This window comes from Drosophila guanche, unplaced genomic scaffold (assembly GCF_900245975.1).
Source record: "Drosophila guanche unplaced genomic scaffold, DGUA_6, whole genome shotgun sequence".
Classification (NCBI taxonomy): Eukaryota; Metazoa; Arthropoda; class Insecta; order Diptera; family Drosophilidae; genus Drosophila; species Drosophila guanche.
The window spans coordinates 1,026,956-1,049,680 of NW_022995744.1; the positions used below are offsets into that span (position 1 = coordinate 1,026,956).

Consider the following 22,725-nt stretch of genomic DNA (forward strand, 5'->3'; position numbering starts at 1 on the left):
CCTTTTCTCAGTTTATCTTCAGAATTTTGTATTGTGTCGAATTTCATTGGTGTTGATGCCGCTACCTTTGACCTTGTCATTGACTTCATGGTAGCGTCTATCTCCACTGCTGGTGTCTTGTTGGGGTGGGGAGTGCCCTCCGTCATCTTTTTTGCATCCATTATCGCTCTGCGATGGTTTACTCGTCAAAATGAACAGTTTCTTTCATTTGGAATTTCTTCCCAGGTTTTTTTGCCGCCAGTCTTTTCTGCATGTACTTGTTGTATCGCTCTGCGATGGTTTGTTTGTTCGTCAAATGAACGGTTGCTTCTTTATTGATGTATGCACATTTTATGCTCCTGTCTGGAGCATATTCAAGGCACACAGTAGTTGTCTCTTTTTGCCGTTCCGTGGGCTTCGAAGGACCATGTTGTCGCCAGTGTGATCTGGCTTGTAACCATTGTTACTGACTCACCTAACAAAGAGGCAGGGGTTGTGTTATCCGGCTGGAACGACCGAATTATCATTCGCAGGACCATGTTGATCCTACTCAATATATCATTCTGTCGATCGGCTTCCAAATCCTTTGTCATCAAAAAGATTCCAGAAAACACCAATTTATTACTTTAAACTCTCTTGCCGGAGTCAAAAATACATATTTGTAACATGGTCATACTTAAAAAGATCATCTGGTCTCGCACTGTTAATACTCAAAAAACGAGAAGGGACGTGTGAGACGCTTCTTACGCGTCATAACTTTTATACCCGGTACTCAGTACTACATCTGTACCTTAGGGGTTTTTTTTTGTCAAATTTAACATTTTTTCTTCATCTGTCATCTACATCTACAACACTTTTCACGCCAACACGCTGCTTTAGCTCGCCACCCTTCCCTAGAGCCACACACTGCAGAGTCACGGCAGAGGCTGAGGCCGCACACTGCAGGAGAAGAGTGTGCATGAGAGAATGAGAAAAAAACAAATATAAGCTGCGGGACGGGGTGCCACTGAACATTAATTTCTTCATTCTGGCTATAATACTGATCCAATCGGATCCCAATTTAGTGATCAGATAGATATAAGTAGTCATTCCCTACGGAATGGCGTTTTTATTTTTCTTTTATCCATAAAATTGTAGCTTTGGGAGGTTTTCGCTCTTTTGCAGCGGCGGGCTCATTTTTTAAATACACTTGTAACAGTGTGAGCATACAGTAGTTTGGAAGCAACATTTGGTGGCTCTTGCTTTTATAGTCTCTGAGATCCAGGCGCTCAACAAGACGGACGGATAGACGGATGGACGGACAGACAGACATGGCTATATCGACTCGGCTATTGATGCTGATCAAGAATAAATAAACTTTATGGGGTCGGAAACGTTTCCTTCTGTGCGTTACTTACAACCGTTATTCACACAAATACAATATACCCTATTTACTCTTCGAGTACCGGGTATACAAAAAATACTGAAAATTAAACATTTGGTTTCGCAACAATATTTGCTTCCTTTTTTGCCGTTTCATGGCCTTAAGCTTGTTTAGAAGCACGGTGGTCAAATATCTTTCAACTTCAGCGGCATTTTTGCCTCCACTTGATTGAGACTTTACCATAAGTCACCTGACAATGCTTATGACCTGCAGTCAAATCTTCTTCGTTGGGTTTGGTCTATTGTTTTTTGGGCAGAGACTCTTGCAATATATTCAACTTAATGGCAACAACAAAATTTAGATGATAATCCAATTAGGTTCCGTTATAAATTTTGAAAAGCTCGAGCCCCTCGTAATGCAGATCCAAATAATTGACCTTACATTAGTAGTCAATGGCATCTTAAAAGTTTCAACCGAGTTTATTTTTCTAATGAGCTGTTTTATATTTAAAATTAGTTTATTTTAAAGAGTTTCTCAAAGCCGCTATATTCGTGAAAAAGTTTCAACTTATCGCGAAAAGGGGATTCCACTGCAGCAATTTGATAGATTGGTAAAAGATCCTGAAAATCACGCAAAAAGACCTAGCTCGTTCCGCCTACCATTACTGCGAGAGCGTGACAAGTAAGTAAATAAAACCTTAGCGCAGGCCAAATTTGTCACAAACTCTCTCTCTCCTTATCAAAGTATCAAGTGCAACAAATGTTGGGGGCAATTCAGAACATTTCGTAGTATAAAATAAATTTTAAATATTTTTAGTTAATTCTCAAAAAACCTTCCATGAGTATAAACAACTTTTGTTGGCATTTTTTTAATTGTTATTTTGTTGACTCTAAGGAAAATTAAAGAAAGAATAAAATTTCAAAAATTTTGTTTTCTCTCTCTTTTTTATTTACAATCTGTTTAAACAATAAGTGAATTGTATAATTAATATTAAATTAACAGAAATATCAGTTTTCAGTTTGTTGGATTTATCTATAGGGGAGATCGAGAATGTGGCATCTTTTCAGTCTATTTACTGTTAAGATATTGTCTAATAGACTTAAGGCTAAATTATTTTCGTGGTTGTGGAGTGTGTCGATGTATTTCTTACTAGTTTTCTTTATTTCTTCTTTAATGGTTGGAATATTAAGATCTTTGACAGCATTGGAGCATTGACAATGTGTCGCAAAGTTTTTGATTGGTAACGCTGAAGTATCTCAATATTTGAGTTGCTAGCAGTCCCCCAAAGCTGTATAGCGTAGGTTCAAACAGGCTTCATTGTGGATTTGTAGAGGCGAATTTAGTTTTCCAAAGTGGAATCTGATTTTCGACTTAGCAACCAGGACAATTTTAGTGTTTTAAGTCGTAAGTCGAAAGTCGTGAGCCGTTAAGCGCATCTTTTAGCCAGATATGATTTGATTAATAAATAGTACGGAGCAGGTAGCCATTTCTTTATCTTGTACAACAAACCTTTGTGCCAGACTCGATCGAACGCTTGTTGAACATTATAAATGCAGCAGTACAGTATTTTTTGTTGTCAAATGCCGAGACTATATCATTAATAACCCTGTGACATTGCTCAGGGGTCCCGTGACCTCTCCTGAATNATCTTTGACAGCATTGGAGCATTGACAATGTGTCGCAAAGTTTTTGATTGGTAACGCTGAAGTATCTCAATATTTGAGTTGCTAGCAGTCCCCCAAAGCTGTATAGCGTAGGTTCAAACAGGCTTCATTATGGATTTGTAGAGGCGAATTTAGTTTTCCAAAGTGGAATCTGATTTTCGACTTAGCAACCAGGACAATTTTAGTGTTTTAAGTCGTAAGTCGAAAGTCGTGAGCCGTTAAGCGCATCTTTTAGCCAGATATGATTTGATTAATAAATAGTACGGAGCAGGTAGCCATTTCTTTATCTTGTACAACAAACCTTTGTGCCAGACTCGATCGAACGCTTGTTGAACATTATAAATGCAGCAGTACAGTATTTTTTGTTGTCAAATGCCGAGACTATATCATTAATAACCCTGTGACATTGCTCAGGGGTCCCGTGACCTCTCCTGAATCCGAATTGGTTTTCAGTAATGATGGAAAGTTCGTCCAAAATTGGCATCATTCGCTTCAATAGTATTTTTTCAAACACTTTCGAGAATATTGTCAACAGACTAATGGGACGGTATGATGTCAATTCCGTTTAGGAAGGAATTGGATCATAACGATCTCTGCACATTTCCATTGACTTGGATAATGCCGTCTATTTTATCAGGGCCTGGTGCTTTTTTATTGTTCAAGCATCTGATTTCTGTCACAAGTTCTTCATATCTAATGCTTTAAATAGGCAATCTCATTTGGCACTCCTTGAGTCACCAAGGAATTTTTCTACTTCAGTCTCTGTTATATAATAGTGCAGATGTTGTGCAAATGCTATTTAGTCGCCCTCCATAGGTTGTAGTCATTGTTGCTTGAATTAGGGTCTAAGTTTCTCAGATACGCAGCTAGAGATTCATTGCGTAAGTTCGACAGCAGTTATCTAAACTCAGATGCAGCCTTGTTGTATAATCTTTTGTCAGCAGGATAGTGAGTTTCTTGCCAGCGTATTTTTGTCGAAGTTGAAAGGTACAATTGGTTTGGTTGTTGATGATTAAGAGCATGATTCGTGTTTCTGTAGCTCGCATTATGAATTGTATTTGTGAACATCTCCACAGCATAGTCTATCTCCTCTCCTGTTTTTAACGAAATGTCCAGGCTTAGAGCTGAGTCTATATAGATTTTAAATGCGTTAATGTGTGTAGAGGCTGTTATGACTTTATATGGCTTTACCAACATATGGGCTATTGTGCTGTAAATTGCTATTATTGGAGAATGATCTGAGTTAAGGTCAAATCTCTCCATTACTCGCATGTGTGATTGTGGGATTCCAGAGAATACTACGAAATCAATCAAAAGTATGTGGGCACAGTTGTTGACAAAGTCGTTATGGTATTGTTTCGTATGCATTTGTATAACTCCGATCCCTTCGGGTTAGTTAATCTGAATCCCCAATATGGATGTTTGGCATTGAAGTCGTCTACACGATAAACTTTGTTCCCAGTCCTTGGAGAAAGTTTTTAAAATCGAGTTCTTTTATTGTGAATCTTGGTAGGAGATAAATCGCTGTTATTGATACATCTGCGTGCATACATTTTATCTGAATTGTGGTAGCCTGCATAGCGTTTTCACTGGTACTGTCCATGATTTGAAATTTAAGTCCCTGCTTGACAATAATTGCAGCATCTCCATGAGCTATTTGATGGATGGTCAGCTCTTACTGTGTCGTATCCACAGTTAGTGGAGTGTGTGAAGTGAAGTGTGTTTCTGAAATAAGCATGACGTCAATGGCATTCGTTTTTAAAAATAAGGCTATTTCATTTACATGGTTGGAAAGTCCATTGGCATTCCATATTCCTAAGTTTAGATTTATTTGCATAGCTTATTTACAAGTAACATTATCATGTTAAGTAAATTATTGGTAAATTGAGATTGTTTTTCAAGAAGCTGTTCTATTCTTTATAGAGACTTGTTCAAGGTACTATTTCCTGCAGCAACTTGAGCGTATGATTGGTAATCTTTGGGTTGTTGGGTCGAATTATTAAACGGAGCAAATGATTGAGATGTACCATGGTCATTTTTATTATTGCCATCTTTGGTGTTTCTGTGGTGGTTGCGTCTGCTTACGGCCTGTTTTTTGTCGATCTGAGTACTCCTGGCGTCACTAAGCAAACATTTCATAGAGTGGTCAAACCGAGTTAAAACTGGCTGCATAATCAGTATGGTGGATTGGGTCCCAGTGCCTTCGGCTTTTGGTGAGACAGCCTTCGGCTGAGAGAGTTTGATGGCGTTTGGCTGTCTTGAGCATTGAGCGCAAAGGGACTCGCAAAAACAAAGTTTTGTTTTTCCTTTTCAAACCTTCTTCGTTATTTCATGTGTGCGGTGAATCATACATAAATTATAAATGATAAATACATCATACATTCTCGACTTCATATGCGTTTTAATTTTTAGCGCTTGAGACGTTTGACATTTTTGTGTTGCTTCTGAGCTCACATAAACTTCCTTCAAACTTGAGACTTTATAAAGCAGCTTGGCCCAAAAGAAAAGTAAATTGATTTTGTGTATCCTCTCTATGCTCATATATTTTTTAAATACAGTTAGGACGAAGGGGATAAACGGTTATTTACATCTAAATATGCATACAAATAATGAATAACTGCAATTGACTCGGCGTTGCAAATATTTTCCATTAAAGTATTCAGCGTACACTGTGTGAATAAACATAGAATTATAAGTGGCATGTGTGCATTATAAGTGACATGGCATGCATGCTGCGAATACTAAGCAGCATTGTTCCCGAACATTTTTCATGGAATAAGCAACATTTAGTACGCTTGGAGGGAAGGATGCCCTCGAATTTAGAAAATGCTGGAAATCTTTGGCTCTAATCAATGAAAAAAACAAGTAAATCTGCGTTGGAGAGATATCTTAAAAATGAGGCCATATTATGTTTAAGAGCAGCTTTGAAAAAGAAATGTTTTTATTAAATATTGGAAACAGGGTAACAGCAACAAATTGTCAAATAACGTTCTAAAAACGTACCGTTTATTTAATTCTTTTTGTTTTCTAACCTTTTCAGCTAAATCGTTATTTTTGTAAGCAATCCAATTAAAGAAGTTATAAAGAGTAGGCCAATCTTGTGGCGAATGTATTGTACAATCGTAGAAATTTGTATTTCCACGGCTGAGAGTCTAAGTTTTTTATTAACTAAGATTATTAGCGCAGTTTGGCTGAATGAAACGGTGAGCATTCGAATTTATTCGTATAAAGGGGGGATGGCTGGATACAATAAACATTTACAAGAAGTTTTATTTCCCCAATTTGGACAAAGTGTTTACATATTTAAAAGTTCAGTGTGTTAAGTTTGAACAGTCACACGGAAGCGTTTGAGGCATGCCCGCGATTCAATGGATTTTCGGATAGCTGCTGCCCCCTGCTCCAATATAGAAATAAAAATTAAATCTTTAAAGAAATCGGTGTGGAGAAGACCATAAAGGAGACCCTGAGACTGAAGGTTCGACCGCGACAGCTGGTAGCTGATTTCTTCGCCTTTTTTAAGTAAACAATTTTTATACCCGGTACTCGAAGAGTATTTTTTTGCACAAAGTGGATGTATGTAACGCAGAGAAGGAAATTTTTCCGACCCCACAAAGTATATATATTATTGATCAGCATCAATAGCCGAGTCGATATAGCCATGTCTGTCTGTCCGTCCCTCTGTCCGTGCGTCTTGTTGAGCGCCTGGATCTCAGAAACTATAAAAGCAACCCAAGGTTGCACCCAGACTTCTGTATGCTCACACTGTTACAAGTGTATTTAAAAAATGAGCCCCGCCGCTTCCGCCCCCGCAAATCACGAAAAATATGCGGTAATCACAATTTTGAATATACGAGAAAACGTGAAAACCATTCCATAGGGAATGACCAAATCGAAGTGTCAGATCACCGAATTGGGATCAGATTGGATAATTATTTTAGCCAGAATTAATAAATTCATTTGCAGTGGCTAAACCCACCCTGTCCAGCAGTTTTTTGTTTGTTTTTTGCACATTCTCTCATTCACACTCTCCTTCTGCGGTGTGCGGCCTCTGCCTCTGCCGCTCCTCTGCCTCTGCCGTGACTCTGCCGTGAGCGGCTTCAGGAAAGGGGGGCCGAGGTAAATGAGCGTGTTGGCGTGAGAAGTGTTGTAGATTTACATAGATGACAGATGAAGAAAAATGTAAAATTTGAGAAAAAACCGCTAAGGTATAGATGTAGTACTGAGTACCGGGTATAACAGTTGTGACGCGTAAGAAGCGTCTCACACGTCCCTTCTCGTTCCTCTTGCAGATTGGCATCGAATAGAGACTGTAATCATGGTGAAACCAGTTGACATTGATTAGTGACCGATTATCTGGACGCGGGAAAGATGAAATTGTCAATTCACGTCCACAATGCAGGACCAAGCCATTGCTACAGGCACAAGCTGCATCACAAGTAAGTTAATGACTACGCTTCGATGGTGCCCCATAAACGTCCTGATCTCCTTATAGGAAATTCCTGCTGCGGCTATTAATGGTGGCTACCACCGATATCCATACACCTGACAGGAGCAGCTAGTGGGCACCTTGAAAATGAAAGTGATTAAGAGTTTCCAGAGAATACCGTTGCTTCCAAAGTGTATGAGTGTTTTGGATTGGGCACGTTTCTTATTCAAGCTAAAGTCAATCATAGAAGACAGACAGCAGCGCGAACTATAAACAACCGTAAGTGTTATGATTGTCAATTATACTTCGGAACTGCTCTTAGAAGCAACATCTAGGAGAGAAAGTGAAAATACAATTTCGGAAATAAAAGCAAATTTTTGAGCCGAAGTTGCCTTAGCAAAAACTTTCAATTCGTAAAGAAATATAAAGCAAAAGTCCTATTAACAGTTAATCCATTCACAAAACAAAAACAAACAAAACAGTGGTTAGTGATAAGCAATAACAACGTGTTGTTATCATGAACGACGACGAAGACGACACAACGGTTTAGAACTGGCAGAGAGTAAAACCGAAGCCAAAGGCTTCTCCGATTCTACTAAAGTAAAAATCGCTCTGGACTTAGCACCCAGCACCAGCTCCAATCAATATGTCCTCCTAAGCGACAGCACGCCAAATAAAGGAAATGAAGACGAACACGAAAAAAGATTTTGTCAAATTTCACACATACCAACTTAAACATGAGAATTGTTATTAAGAATTTGCACTTCTCAACGGATATCGACCTAATCAAACAAGATGTGGAGTGCAAAGGCCACTCTGTTAGAAACATTAGTAATATTAAAAGTCGTGTTACCAAAGAGCTAGTGAATTTGTTCTACTAAGACATTGAGCCCAACAATAAGAACTTAGATATTTACAAAGTTAAACTCATTGGTAACGCAGTTGTTAATATAGAACCACCCCGTAAAAACAAAAAAATCGTTCAGTGTTATCGTTGCCAGGAATTTGGACACACAAAGTCATATTGTGCCAAAACTCACCCTCAAAATATGCTCTCTTAACCATCCCAGCAACATTTGCCCAAAAGATAAAGAGCAACCAGCAGAAAAACCAAAGATGGCAATAATAAAAATGACCATGGTACATCTCAATCATTTGCTCCGTTTAATAATTCGACCCAACAACCCAAAGATTACCAATCATACGCTCAAGTTGCTGCAGGAAATAGTACCTTGAACAAGTCTCTATAAAGAATAGAACAGCTTCTTGAAAAACAATCTCAATTTACCAATAATTTACTTAACATGATAATGTTACTTGTAAATAAGCTATGCAAATAAATCTAAACTTAGGAATATGGAATGCCAATGGACTTTCCAACCATGTAAATGAAATAGCCTTATTTTTAAAAACGAATGCCATTGACGTCATGCTTATTTCAGAAACACACTTCACTTCACACACTCCACTAACTGTGGATACGACACAGTAAGAGCTGACCATCCATCAAATAGCTCATGGAGATGCTGCAATTATTGTCAAGCAGGGACTTAAATTTCAAATCATGGACAGTACCAGTGAAAACGCTATGCAGGCTACCACAATTCAGATAAAATGTATGCACGCAGATGTATCAATAACAGCGATTTATCTCCTACCAAGATTCACAATAAAAGAACTCGATTTTAAAAACTTTCTCCAAGGACTGGGAACAAAGTTTATCGTGTAGACGACTTCAATGCCAAACATCCATATTGGGGATTCAGATTAACTAACCCGAAGGGATCGGAGTTATACAAATGCATACGAAACAATACCATAACGACTTTGTCAACAACTGTGCCCACATACTTTTGATTGATTTCGTAGTATTCTCTGGAATCCCACAATCACACATGCGAGTAATGGAGAGATTTGACCTTAACTCAGATCATTCTCCAATAATAGCAATTTACAGCACAATAGCCCATATGTTGGTAAAGCCATATAAAGTCATAACAGCCTCTACACACATTAACGCATTTAAAATCTATATAGACTCAGCTCTAAGCCTGGACATTTCGTTAAAAACAGGAGAGGAGATAGACTATGCTGTGGAGATGTTCACAAATACAATTCATAATGCGAGCTACAGAAACACGAATCATGCTCTTAATCATCAACAACCAAACCAATTGTACCTTTCAACTTCGACAAAAATACGCTGGCAAGAAACTCACTATCCTGCTGACAAAAGATTATACAACAAGGCTGCATCTGAGTTTAGATAACTGCTGTCGAACTTACGCAATGAATCTCTAGCTGCGTATCTGAGAAACTTAGACCCTAATTCAAGCAACAATGAGTACAACCTATGGAGGGCGACTAAATAGCATTTGCACAACATCTGCACTATTATATAACAGAGACTGAAGTAGAAAAATTCCTTGGTGACTCAAGGAGTGCCAAATGAGATTGCCTATTTAAAGCATTAGATATGAAGAACTTGTGACAGAAATCAGATGCTTGAACAATAAAAAAGCACCAGGCCCTGATAAAATAGACGGCATTATCCAAGTCAATGGAAATGTGCAGAGATCGTTATGATCCAATTCCTTCCTAAACGGAATTGACATCATACCGTCCCATTAGTCTGTTGACAATATTCTCGAAAGTGTTTGAAAAAATACTATTGAAGCGAATGATGCCAATTTTGGACGAACTTTCCATCATTACTGAAAACCAATTCGGATTCAGGAGAGGTCACGGGACCCCTGAGCAATGTCACAGGGTTATTAATGATATAGTCTCGGCATTTGACAACAAAAAATACTGTACTGCTGCATTTATAATGTTCAACAAGCGTTCGATCGAGTCTGGCACAAAGGTTTGTTGTACAAGATAAAGAAATGGCTACCTGCTCCGTACTATTTATTAATCAAATCATATCTGGCTAAAAGATGCGCTTAACGGCTCACGACTTTCGACTTACGACTTAAAACACTAAAATTGTCCTGGTTGCTAAGTCGAAAATCAGATTCCACTTTGGAAAACTAAATTCGCCTCTACAAATCCATAATGAAGCCTGTTTGAACCTACGCTATACAGCTTTGGGGGACTGCTAGCAACTCAAATATTGAGATACTTCAGCGTTACCAATCAAAAACTTTGCGACACATTGTCAATGCTCCAATGCTGTCAAAGATCTTAATANTGAAAACCAATTCGGATTCAGGAGAGGTCACGGGACCCCTGAGCAATGTCACAGGGTTATTAATGATATAGTCTCGGCATTTGACAACAAAAAATACTGTACTGCTGCATTTATAATGTTCAACAAGCGTTCGATCGAGTCTGGCACAAAGGTTTGTTGTACAAGATAAAGAAATGGCTACCTGCTCCGTACTATTTATTAATCAAATCATATCTGGCTAAAAGATGCGCTTAACGGCTCACGACTTTCGACTTACGACTTAAAACACTAAAATTGTCCTGGTTGCTAAGTCGAAAATCAGATTCCACTTTGGAAAACTAAATTCGCCTCTACAAATCCATAATGAAGCCTGTTTGAACCTACGCTATACAGCTTTGGGGGACTGCTAGCAACTCAAATATTGAGATACTTCAGCGTTACCAATCAAAAACTTTGCGACACATTGTCAATGCTCCAATGCTGTCAAAGATCTTAATATTCCAACCATTAAAGAAGAAATAAAGAAAACTAGTAAGAAATACATCGACACACTCCACAACCACGAAAATAATTTAGCCTTAAGTCTATTAGACAATATCTTAACAGTAAGAAGACTGAAAAGATGCCACATTCTCGATCTCCCCTATAGATAAATCCAACAAACTGAAAATAATAGCAGGGCTCATTGGAAAACTGATATTTCTGTCAATTAAATTTTAATTATGCAATTCACTTATTGTTTAAACAGACAGATTGTAAATAAAAAGAGAGCAAAAAAAGACGAGAAGGGACGTGTGAGACGCATCTTACGCGTCACAACTTTTATACCCGGCACTCAGTACTACGTCTGTACCGTTTCCGACCCCATAAAGTATATATTCTTGATCAGAATCAATAGCCGAGTCGATTGAGCCATGTATGTCTGTCCGTCTGTTCGTCTTGTTTGTCGGCTTGTTCTCAGAGACTATAAAAGCTAGAGCCACCAAATTTTGGCTCTGGACTGCTGTATGCTCACACTGAAACCAGCGTATTTCAAAAATGAGCCACGCCCCCTTCCGCCCCCGCAAAAGGGCGAAAACCTCCCAAATCTACAATTTTGAAGATAAAAGAAAACTAAAAATTCCGTAGGGAATGACCATATCTATCAGATCATCAAATTGGGATCCGATTGGATCATTATTATAGCCAGAATAAAGAAATTAATTTGCAGTAAACCCACCCTGTCCCGCAGCTTTTGTTGTTCTTTTTACATTCTCTCATTCACTCTCAGCGAGACTGCAGTATGTCGGTCTAGGGAAGGGGCTGCGAGCTAACGGAGCGTGTTGGTGTGAGAAGTGTTGTAGATGTAGATGACAGATGAAGAAAAAATTTAAAATTTGACAAAACACCGCTGAGGTGCAGATGCACTATTGTCCCAATGACCAGTTTTGGTGGCTGTTTACGCCAAATTAGTATTTTGTATAAGTAAAATGAATTTGTAGCATTAAGATATTGAATTGCTGCATTTACGACATACTCACAGAAGTTTGTTGCTATAGAACATACATGTGATATGTGAATACGATAGGGAAAGAGGAAGAACATGCATTTATTAGGTGAATATCGAAATTGAAAAGAAGAAGAGATTAAACTGATTTGAATTCCGACTCGGTCGAACCAGCAGCACTTGGCTTTTTATTTCGAGATTTTGATTTCGAACTGGTTGCGAGGAGTTGCGGAAACAGTGGCCAAACGCTAATTTTTAAAAGTTAAAACCAAGACTCGGTTTTTAACGCTCTGTATTAGAAAAAGAGTGACAATCAAAGTTACGTACAAGAAAATTTCATAGATGGCGCCACTTTCGAAAAATCTGATGTGAAACCTAGCAGTCATTATTGCACAGAATGTGCAGGGAAAAAGTACCAATTTTATTTCTGTTTTAAATATCTCATAAATTGGAAAATACGATTAACTGATCCAATTTTTTGATGCATTTTATTTAGTAGGCTTTTACTACGTGTTCTGTAATGTGAACGATATCTAGTGGTTGGCGATGTCTTCTACATCTAGATGTAGTCCTGAGTGCCGGGTATAAAAGTTGTGACGCGTAACAAGCGTCTCACACGTCCCTTCTCGTTTTTTCTTAGTTCCCAATGCGATTTGGAATATTGAGGGACCGTTGAAATGAGAATCTTGAACTAGTGTTACAGTTTTAATTGTCAGTGTAGATCTACAGTATAGATCTCTATATTTGTTAATGGCAAATTTACACACCATTAGCTAGAAAAATTCAGAAGGAAATTCTCTGTCGCAAAACAGATGGCTTGAATGCAGATTAGCTCTGAAGCTTTCTGAATTGCGCCTCCATTCATTTGAGATTACATTCATTTGTTCAACAGTGTTAGAAATAACTTCTTAACAGAAAATAATTGAAAAGTTTCATGATGTTGATTCATCAAACTTCTTTCCTTTGGCACCTAAATTAACGGACAAACACATTAATCCGTAAGGATTTGACAGAATGAATACTTCACTGGCCGTTCATATATTTTCCAAGGCGGTCAGTACAGGCATTCAAATGTTTGCTGATCGTAATGCATTTGGAGACAAAGATACAGAAAAAGCTGCATCAATGTTTTTAAAAAGAATGATCGATTCTTTTGACCCTCTGCACCACACCTATTTCCGAGCTGACAAAACATTTGAAGGCCGGCTAAATAAATAAGCGACATGCCTGACACGGTTGATTGAAACTTGCAAAACAATCAATCAAATCACAATTCTTCCAGCGAATCTGCACATATGTACATATTTTTTCCGATTTCTTTAAGCAAACTCCACGCGCGTAGAATTTTGCCAAAAATATTGTTGAGCAATGCATTAACGATGCATAATTGGTTCAACGCTGCATATCCATGCTCTTCTCATAGACATGAAATCCTAGCATATTTGGTAAAAGTGTTTGCGACAACAAACTTTAAATGGGGCAATGACAAATTGGATACCATAAAATCATTAAAATTGGGCATAAATCTGCGAGAATTAAAAAATATATATAAAATTCAATAAATAAAGGAAGGACAATTACATTCCCAGAGGAATTGCAAATATGCCCAGAAAATAAAACGCATAATAAAGAATGTCTTTTGTGATTAGATAATATTCACAAAATGCTAACATACCATACCCTTATTAAAAATTATCAAATGTAGACTGTCCGATTCACCAAGATCGCTGATGATGGAGGAGTGGTTGCTTCGAAACAGTCTTTCAATGAATTAATTTTAAAATTTGCAGATTAAAGTCTAAGACAAAGTCACTATTAATTATTAACTGCAGCTGATAAAATGGATTTATAATATTAAGAATGGCAAATATATTTATTTTTGGTTGACCTTTTCTGTTTTAACCTTATTATGCAATCTATCCAGGAAAGATACATCAAAAAATCACCCAATCCTGCTGGGAATTGAATGATAGTTCGAGTAAAATTACAGTTTTAAAGCTTAAAGTCTTAACTAGCTAGTAATATCGAATAGAACATAAAAATCCAGGAAAATAATTTAAGATTCACGGTATATTTACAGAATATTTTGAAAATGCAAGGGTATATTTCGGTATATTTTCTAGCCCCTGACGGAATATTCTATCGATAATTTCGCGGTCACGCTGGCGACGACTTTGTTTTGTGCAAAAAAAAGCATGTTTGAATAAAAGCGCTGGAATACCCAAATTGGCAATGACGCAAGAGAGCACCGTGTTCGAGGAACTTAAGAAGCACTTTGGGCACACCAAGTTCAAGTCGGAGCTCCAGGAGAAAGCCATAAGATGTGCCGTGAAAAGTGAGTAGCAGAGAATTCATATGTACGAGGAATGCATCATTAATCCGCTCAAATTTTCTAAATAGAAAAGCAGGATGTGTATGTATCGATGCCCACGGGTTCGGGCAAGTCACTGTGCTTCCAGCTGCCCGGACTCATGTGCGAGAGCCAGCTAACGATTGTTTTTTCGCCCTTATTGGCCCTAATTAAGGATCAGATCGATCACCTGACAAAGCTGAAAGTGCCCGCCGATTCGCTCAACTCCAAGATGACACTCAAGGAGAGGGACAGAGTTATCATGGATCTTCGTGCAGTCAAGACCAACCTCAAGTTCCTCTATATCACACCCGAACAGGCGGCTACAAAGTTTTTTCAGGAGCTGCTGCAAACTCTCCACAAGCACAATAAGCTGGGTTACTTTGCCGTGGACGAGGCACACTGTGTTAGCCAGTGGGGCCACGACTTCCGACCCGACTACCTCAAGCTGGGGGAGCTGCGGTCCAAGTACCCGGACATCGTCTGGCTGGCCCTCACGGCCACCGCCTCCAGGGAGGTACGCGACGACATCTATAAGCAGCTGCGACTTCACCAGCCCGTGGCCCAATTCAGCACTCCCAGCTTCCGGAAGAATCTCTTCTATGACATTGTCTATAAAAACTCCATCGAGGACGACTTCCAGCACCTTGCCGACTTTGCCCAGCACTGTCTGGGCGACGTCAAGGAGTTTAAAGCTATGGCCAAGCCACAGCGTGGGTGCGGCATCATCTACTGTCGCACCCGAGATCAGGTAGAGCGTGTGGCTGTGGGTGTATCCAAGCAAGGCATCGGCGCCGTGGCTTATCACGCAGGCCTGAAGACCGCAGAGCGTACGTCCGTGCAGGAGGCTTGGATGCGGGGCGACCAGCCCATCATCTGCGCCACCAACAGTTTTGGCATGGGCGTGGACAAGGCCAGTGTTCGTTTCGTTATCCACTGGGATGTACCGCAGAATGTGGCCGCCTACTACCAGGAGTCGGGCCGAGCTGGACGCGATGGCATGCAGTCCTACTGCCGGCTCTACTACGGCCGGGAGGATGTGCGCAGCATTCGATTTCTTCTCCAGAACGATGTGCATCGAGCGCGTGGTCGAGGCGACAAGGAACTGCTCACGGAAAGGGCGCTGAAACAGTTCGAGAAGATCTCGGATTTTTGCGAGAATACTGGCTGCAGGCACAAACTGTTTGCGGATTTCTTTGGGGATCCTGCGCCGCAATGCAACGGACAGTGCGATGTCTGCAAGCGGCCCAAGAACGCGGAGAAGGCCCTGGAGATGTTCCACCGCCTGTGCATGGATGACGCCTTCAAGTCGCACATTTCTCTGCAGGACTGTGCAGATCTATATGAAGGTGAGCCAGCCATTTAATAGCCTAAGCACCATTTATTCGAATCTCTCTCCATCTTCCGTGATTGTCCAGGGGGTCGAGCGGGTGTTAAGCGTGCAGCCAAGGACTATGCCGCCGGTGAGTCTGGCTCCGATGACGATTCCGGCCAGAGCCACTCGTCGATGGCCAAGCGGGCCAAGAAGGAAGCAGCGGACTTCATACAGCAGCAGTTTAAGCTGCGAAAACAAATCAGCGCTGCCCGCCAGCTGGAACAGGAAAAGTGTGCACAAATTGCTCGGGTGCATCACGCCGAGGCCACGGAGAAGAAGATCTCTGGCCTCCAGCACACCCAAAGAGAAAAGTATCTCACGGCCATCATCGATGCCCTCAAGGCGAATGTGGAGAAGTGCCAGGAGGACGAGGAACAGCAGCCCCGGAGCGCCCTCCGGTACAACGACTATGAGGCCTTAGCTGTCGAGATGGAGTATGAGGTGTTCCGGCAGCAGAAAGTGGCGAACATGTATCGTCATGCCTTGGTTAAGCAGGTCCTAACATGAAATGCCCCTCGAAATCATTAAAACCTAATGTTATAACCCACAGATTTCCGTCATTAAGCAGCTGACTGGGAAGACCAAACTGATGCCCCTGCTGGCTGACTACGTGCCCAAGCCTCAGACTACCGCGAAAGGTGCCTGGACGGGCGGCAGTGTGGCCTACTTCGAACGAAAACTGAAAGAATTGGAGGAGCAAAAGCCGCTGAGCCTCCAGGAAACACCCAAAGCTCTGAAGGAGAGGAAAGGCTTCAAACAGGAGAACAGTACGCAGACCTCCATTGCCAGCTACTTCAAGAAGGTGAAAGAAGAGGTAAAAGAAGAAACACTGATGGAAGGTGCAGAGGATACACCGCAGGAGCCTTTGGCTGTGAAACATGAACCAGGAACGGAGGAAGAAACGGAGAAGAGTTGTGACAAAAGTTCAGAGGAAACAATAGCTCAAGAGAGCCCCAAGTATAGGGCCGAAGTAAAAAGCATCGTTGGCGATGCCAATGGCGATGGCACCTTCGCTACCCATCGCAGAAAACGAGTCTCCCATGAGCTGACCAAAGAGAAAAAGCCTCCCAAACCCGCTCCCCCCTCTCTGCCACTGTTTGCTTCGAAGGAGGAAAGGGAACAAGCTCTGACCGCCTTCAAGACAGCTCGCCAAGCTCTCGAAGACAAGCTGGAAAAATTGGAAAGAAAAACAGATATCCTTGGATTTATTGAAGCCAAACAAACGGTGGACAGCGCCCATCTAAAAGAAGCCACTTCTGAGCTACTGAGACCAGTGATGGAGAAGCAAAGGCGAAAAGACAAGATTGCATCTCAAACAGAAATAAAATTGGAAAATAATTGCACAAGAGAAAGCAGAGAAATTAATAAAGATCCAACGGTTGTGGAAAAAAAGTCAAAAGAAGCTACATTTCAAGGAGGAGGGCCAAAGGAGATAATCTCCGAGAAAAGAGACCAAGAGGAGCCGAGACACCCAAATAGAAAAGACCAGAAAACGCCAGTTATGCAGCAAAAGAACGATGTAAGCAAGAATGTGGTACACTGGCTAAATCCCTACTACAAGCGAAAAATAGCCAACAAGGAGCTCTTCAAGGCCCTGGCCAAACTAATCACTAGCCGCATCTGCGACGGTAGTCTAGGTGAGACCTTACTCTTTATTCACATTTATTAAAGTACACTCAAGTTTGGCATTTACTTGTGCTTCCCCAGGCGATGGAGATGCTGGCAAATGCTACATCAAGGAGACCTTTCATGGCCTGCAGATGATTAAAAACGATCAGGACATTGAGCAATTTTTCAACCAGTCAAAATAATTTCCTATTTTGGGAACCAAATTAAGGGTTCGCATCGGAAACATTGCCGCGATTCAATCTTGTTAAGAATCATAGTTCAAAACTCGTTTTTTTGTCGTTAATTTGTTTGATAATTAATATTTGTATATCATAATTGGTTTGGACGAGTTTTTTGTAATTTCCGATTCAAGAAAGCCATGCGCAGATCTGTATTATCCTGCCTGCAATATCTGTATATACATAATTGCAAAAAATTTAACTAGTTTCTTGGAACGAATAATCTCTCATAAAAAATGTATTTGTGTTGTTTCTTAAATGCTAACTGGATTAGAGAAATAATTTCGCGTTCACATTCGCGATGGATAAAAAAAAACAAAACAAAACGGGCTGCAGGTGATGCTTAAACAATCTTTCAAGTTCCTTTGACTTCTTTTTGTACATTTGTCTTTCGATAATGGCAAATCTGATGTTTCTTTTCTTTTTACAGATTTCGTGGGGCTACAATTTGATGGGGCTTAAGACTAAGATAGCGCTATAAATATAACAGGCGACGCAAGGCGCCCTGTCATTCCAAATCGCCATGGACACCGAAGCGAATGGTCAGCAGTATGTCCAGTAGATACACGAGGGAAGTGACCAGAGCAATAGAGGCTGATGCCATAACCAGGTCCAGGCGGTGCATGTTCGGGTGCCAATAGTTTCGATCCTTGGTGGTCGACCAGTCCCGGAAGAGTAGAGCCGTAACGGCCACAAACAAACAGAATGCCACCAGGGACCACAACGTTGCAGTGCGCCAGGGTGTCCTAGGAATGTAGACACTTTTAGTACCTGTGTGCTTGACGTAGTCCTCCTTATACACTCACAGATCACCGACCAGAGCCATTATCAGGTAGATCGCCGTATAGATGGTCAGAGCTCCAAAGGTCACATAACAGAGGGCCATTACACGGGGTGTGATGAAGACTCGCAAGTGGGAGTTGGTGGCCGGTTCGTCGATCAGACCAAGGCAGCATATTAACAGGCACTGTGGGAATATTTGGGACGCAGTTAGTATTCAGAAACAAGTAATTTATAATTTTTATAAAGGGTAACAATTATTTAATTAACCACACGTTGTATGCTTGAGTTTATTGAGACCTGCCGCCTTCTAGAATGAACTGTATTGAAAATGTGCCGACATATTTCTTGACTGCCATACAAAAAATTAATACTAATTTTAATACAGATTGTCTAGCTTATATAATATTAATAGCAAATTTGTGACAAACTATAGACTTTGGTATGTTTCACTTACCAACTCTACAACTTTGATGCATATAAGAGTGTATGTGGCCTTTTTGTTGCCACTCGTGGTGGCAAAGGAGTTGTCATCTGCTGGCGACATTTCCAAGCGTGATATTTCTTCAGAAAATAAATCAATTAATTAATTAAGCAAGTCAATTATATAAGTACACATATAAAAGAATTGAACATTTAACATTTGCTCAGTACAGAGGAAAATTTGGAGACAGTGTTCGAAGGGCGGTTATACATATGTGTTTACATATGTATACGTTTTTTTGTATATACCTATCGATCGTAAGTAACTCATTTTTCTGTGTGCGTCTTAAACGTAGGCGACCTATGGTGGAAACGATTTCATCAGTTCGTTTATATTTGAACGTTTTGTTGTCGGGGATTTATGGCCATATTTGGGGCCCGTGTCTGGGTTACTTGTTATTGGATTCTGAGTGATGGTCGGTGGAGCGTGCAATACGATAAACGGAATATAGTGTCGATGGTGAATTTGTGTCAATTGATGGTCGAAGGTCTCCCACATGAAACTCAAACACATCGGAACCCACAATAGTTAAGGGTAGATATAGACAGTCAGTTATATATAATGACGGATTCCAATCCTCAATGATGTCATATGTTTGGGTGTGTGTGGTATTTGGTTGGGTGGATTTTGATCGCCTCTGGGGTGCTCAGATGCATACCAAATACGCAAGCAACCTACGTGAGCTTCCCGTCAAAAGCTTATACATAAATAATTAAAGATAACTAACTACTATGTCGTTCTCTTGTCACACTCAATTTATTATTCCATTTCATACCTAATTAATAAATGAATAGCAATGGATCCACAACAATGCACTCGATTGTTACCTACATTGAGCCCCTTTCCCATTCAAAAGATTTGATATATGTATATGTGTATGCACACACAAATGCACAACTCCGCACAACTATGGGCTCTCTCCATGGTTCAGCCGACAGTACGTACCCCCATTGATTGAAGCTAATTGCACCACACAAAGAGCAAAACACAAAAGTCCAAAAAGAGCTAAAGCCACATACACGCAGGGGAATAGGTTTGTCGGGGGGCCGGGATATGTTGTGCCAGTTAACCCCGCACTCTGTAACCCAATAAACAACAATTAAAGTCAAGAGCAGACAAATTAACGCAAGCTTAAACTAACCCCAGAAACTCAATCTTAAAAAGGGATATCTGCGGATAGGGAGGCTTTTGAGATACATAATACATACATATTTTAGTCTGTAGGCTTTAGAAACAAAAGCACGAAAGAGTTATAGAGAAGGTGGCAATAACTCAATCGAAAAGTGTCGAATTAGCCAGCAATTAATGGCAGGGATTGCCAACAAAAGATTATTGGTAAGTAGGTGAATTTTTCTGCTCTAAACTTTAGTATGACGAAACACTTATGTAGATATGATTGGGATATCTACACCAACCAACCAACAACTCGAATTGTTGCCCCCAACGAGACATTGGTCCTCGACTGGCTCTCAAGCGGTGAAATGCCTGCAGCTAACGGTTTTTCGTGCTACGCGTTGGTAACGAAGAAAGCCCGAAAAGATGAAGCCAAACAAAACACGCAACAAGCCACGAAGCAGCGGAGAAAAAAATGTAAACAAAACAGGCAAGCTAAACTGGTTTCGAGAGAGAGATAGGTTGAGAGAGAAGTGCGAAGAGAGAATATGGCCAAGAGACAGTAGAGTCATGAAGAGATATAGCCACACCTGTGTTGCGTTTGCGTGCCTTCTGACAGAGAACCACTTTTCAGCCAGACGTGTGAACTTACCTCGTTTCGCTTTCGGGCTCTACAGGGACTTTCTCAAAGTTATTCGTTCTGTCCTGAGCGAAGCAGCCCTATAACTGGTCTGTCTTTGGGTCAATGACTTCTTCATTCTTCGTTTTGTTTTGGCTCTGTCGATTCTTTGGACTCATGCATGCAGCGACGAGACCATAAATGCTGACAGACTTAGACTTAATTTGTTTTAATTAAGACCCATTTCCAGTTCCTACCCACAGTAGAGACTGGCCAAGAGAACACCATCATCTCCAACTTGAGCGATGGGAAAATGCGACACTACGAAACGTGTTTTTCAGAGCCGCCTTCTCCTCATGCGTGGCCTCCCCCTCACTAGCTTTGATATGCATAACTGGCAAACTGGTTACGGGACAGAGAGAGAGAGAGACAGCCTAAAATGCATGTATGTACATACATGCATATGTATATTTGTCTGTATGGAGTAGGCGCCTACTGTACTTGCCAGCGCTGGAGAAGAGACTACGACTCGACTCCCCCTAGCGAAGGAAACTGCGATTTTCTTTGCATTTTTTGCATATGATTTCGTTTTTTTGTTGACCTCATTCAGACCCGCACCCAAAGTATACAGAATAGTTTCAAACTCTAGGTTCAGCTTTGCAACGTGAGGGATTGGCTTTGGGGTAGTTACTGTTAGGGGTTGCCTAGCAGCCCGAACGGTGGTTGTTGGCGAATTCAATGCCAAAGCTATTGGGTAAGGTTTGTAGGGCCTTCCAGGTTATATTGGCTTTGTCTGTGACGTGTCTGCACGTGAAGGTCAGCGTCCAATGGCTCAATTGATACATCATCAAAAAGGATTTGGGTTCAATAGGCTACCCAGCGGTGGATGGGTAGTTATAATTGAGTGTGAGTGTAGACAGCCATCTATTTCACTCAAAGAATTTGAAATATACATACTGACTTAGTTACAATGTAAATATAAAAAGAAATAGTCTTCGAGTCTTCGAGAGAAGAGGCATGAATAAATGGAAAAAATATTTTTAAATCACAAATTCTTCTGTTCAAATAAATGTGAATACAAACATTTTTGAAAAATTCCAAAGAGACCAACAATTAATCATAATATAAATTAAATGTATTTACTGGACACAACTATTTGTCAACACTTAAATCTAATAAACATCTCATTCAAAGGGAGGGGCTGAGAAAACTGTGAGTCACAATTGTTCATATGTACATATGTATATTGTGCTGAATTAGCATGTCTAACAATAACAGCAGAGAAGATCGTATTCCTGATCTGTACTCATAGTTGTTTACTGTACAATTAGCTCTGGGAGGGGCTTGGGGCCCAGGGATCCAGCATGCAGCACATACTCGGAGCAGCGATTGTCAGAAATCTTTGGAGGGACTGACACAGAAGCAGACACTTAAGTTTAGCTGCTTTTTTTCTGCTTTATGCTTTTTCAGCTCTTCGAATATTAGTTATTGCTGGGCAAATGAATAACTGGTTTTTTTTTTGTGGTTTTGTGGGTTACGTTACTGCATTTGGTTATTACATTTTTCAAAATATCGTTGCGGTTGCGAGAAGTGCAGAAATCTGGTTAGCTTTGTGTTATTTCTCACTCTAATTACACAGACACACACAACACACAGATAAAATACAGTATTTTCAAATCGCGCCTAATGTATTTTCTGGTTCAGTCGGAAATAGTTTTCGAACCGACCGCCTGCGTCAACGTCAAGTAACTGAAGCGTTGTTAGCTAGCGAGAGTCAAGCTCTGTTAAGAAGCTACTAACTTAACAGTGGCAAGCTCTGTTAAATTTTAAACTACATAACATTGAAGTTACAAATATATAACTGAGCTGCTAGCCACCGAAATGTAAGCTCTGTTAGTACGAAAATTACTTCTTGCCACTTTGAAATATTATAAAATTTAATTTTAAACAATTTAATTTAATTTTTTTAGTACGCAGCCTCATCAGAGTGGTTTTCATTATGTGTTTTTAACTTGGATAAAATTATTTTTTGAGTAGTCTCAAGTCGTTAAATAAGTATCTGAAACG

At 40.3% G+C, this 22,725-nt stretch overlaps 2 protein-coding genes across 3 annotated transcripts; one reads left to right on the plus strand and one right to left on the minus strand.

Moving 5' to 3' along the window:
- The first annotated feature begins 14,237 nt into the window (after positions 1-14,237).
- LOC117579217 (ATP-dependent DNA helicase Q5) lies at positions 14,238-17,832 on the plus strand. Its single transcript, XM_034264985.1, has 5 exons — positions 14,238-14,425; positions 14,491-15,789; positions 15,859-16,310; positions 16,366-17,452; positions 17,523-17,832. Exons 1-5 carry the CDS (start codon positions 14,323-14,325, stop codon positions 17,624-17,626), a joined length of 3,045 nt encoding a protein of 1,014 aa, XP_034120876.1. The 5' UTR covers positions 14,238-14,322; the 3' UTR covers positions 17,627-17,832.
- A 55-nt stretch (positions 17,833-17,887) lies between these two features.
- LOC117579218 lies at positions 17,888-22,407 on the minus strand. Of its 2 annotated transcripts, none has more exons than XM_034264987.1 (4): positions 22,218-22,407; positions 18,900-19,006; positions 18,469-18,629; positions 17,888-18,408 (listed from the first exon to the last, which is right to left on the minus strand). In XM_034264987.1, the coding sequence occupies exons 2-4, from the start codon at positions 18,987-18,989 to the stop codon at positions 18,171-18,173; spliced, it is 489 nt and encodes a 162-aa protein (XP_034120878.1). In that variant the 5' UTR covers positions 18,990-19,006; positions 22,218-22,407; the 3' UTR covers positions 17,888-18,170. The 2 variants fall into 2 exon arrangements, with proteins under 2 accessions (XP_034120878.1, XP_034120877.1); XM_034264986.1 differs by lacking the exon at positions 22,218-22,407 and adding an exon at positions 19,175-19,211.
- Positions 22,408-22,725: the final 318 nt, after the last annotated feature.

Bases quoted from the DNA above. Each gene is read 5' to 3' on its own strand.
- LOC117579217 (XM_034264985.1), top strand. From the start codon at position 14,323: ATGACGCAAGAGAGCACCGTGTTCGAGGAACTTAAGAAGCACTTTGGG. The intron at 16,311-16,365 runs GTCCTAACATGA...TATAACCCACAG, and splicing joins GTCATGCCTTGGTTAAGCAG to ATTTCCGTCATTAAGCAGCT. The intron at 17,453-17,522 runs GTGAGACCTTAC...GTGCTTCCCCAG, and splicing joins CATCTGCGACGGTAGTCTAG to GCGATGGAGATGCTGGCAAA.
- LOC117579218 (XM_034264986.1), bottom strand. From the start codon at position 19,196: ATGAGTTACTTACGATCGATAG. The intron at 19,007-19,174 runs GTATATACAAAA...TATTTTCTGAAG, and splicing joins GAGTTACTTACGATCGATAG to AAATATCACGCTTGGAAATG. The intron at 18,409-18,468 runs GTGAGTGTATAA...CTACATTCCTAG, and splicing joins ATGGCTCTGGTCGGTGATCT to GACACCCTGGCGCACTGCAA.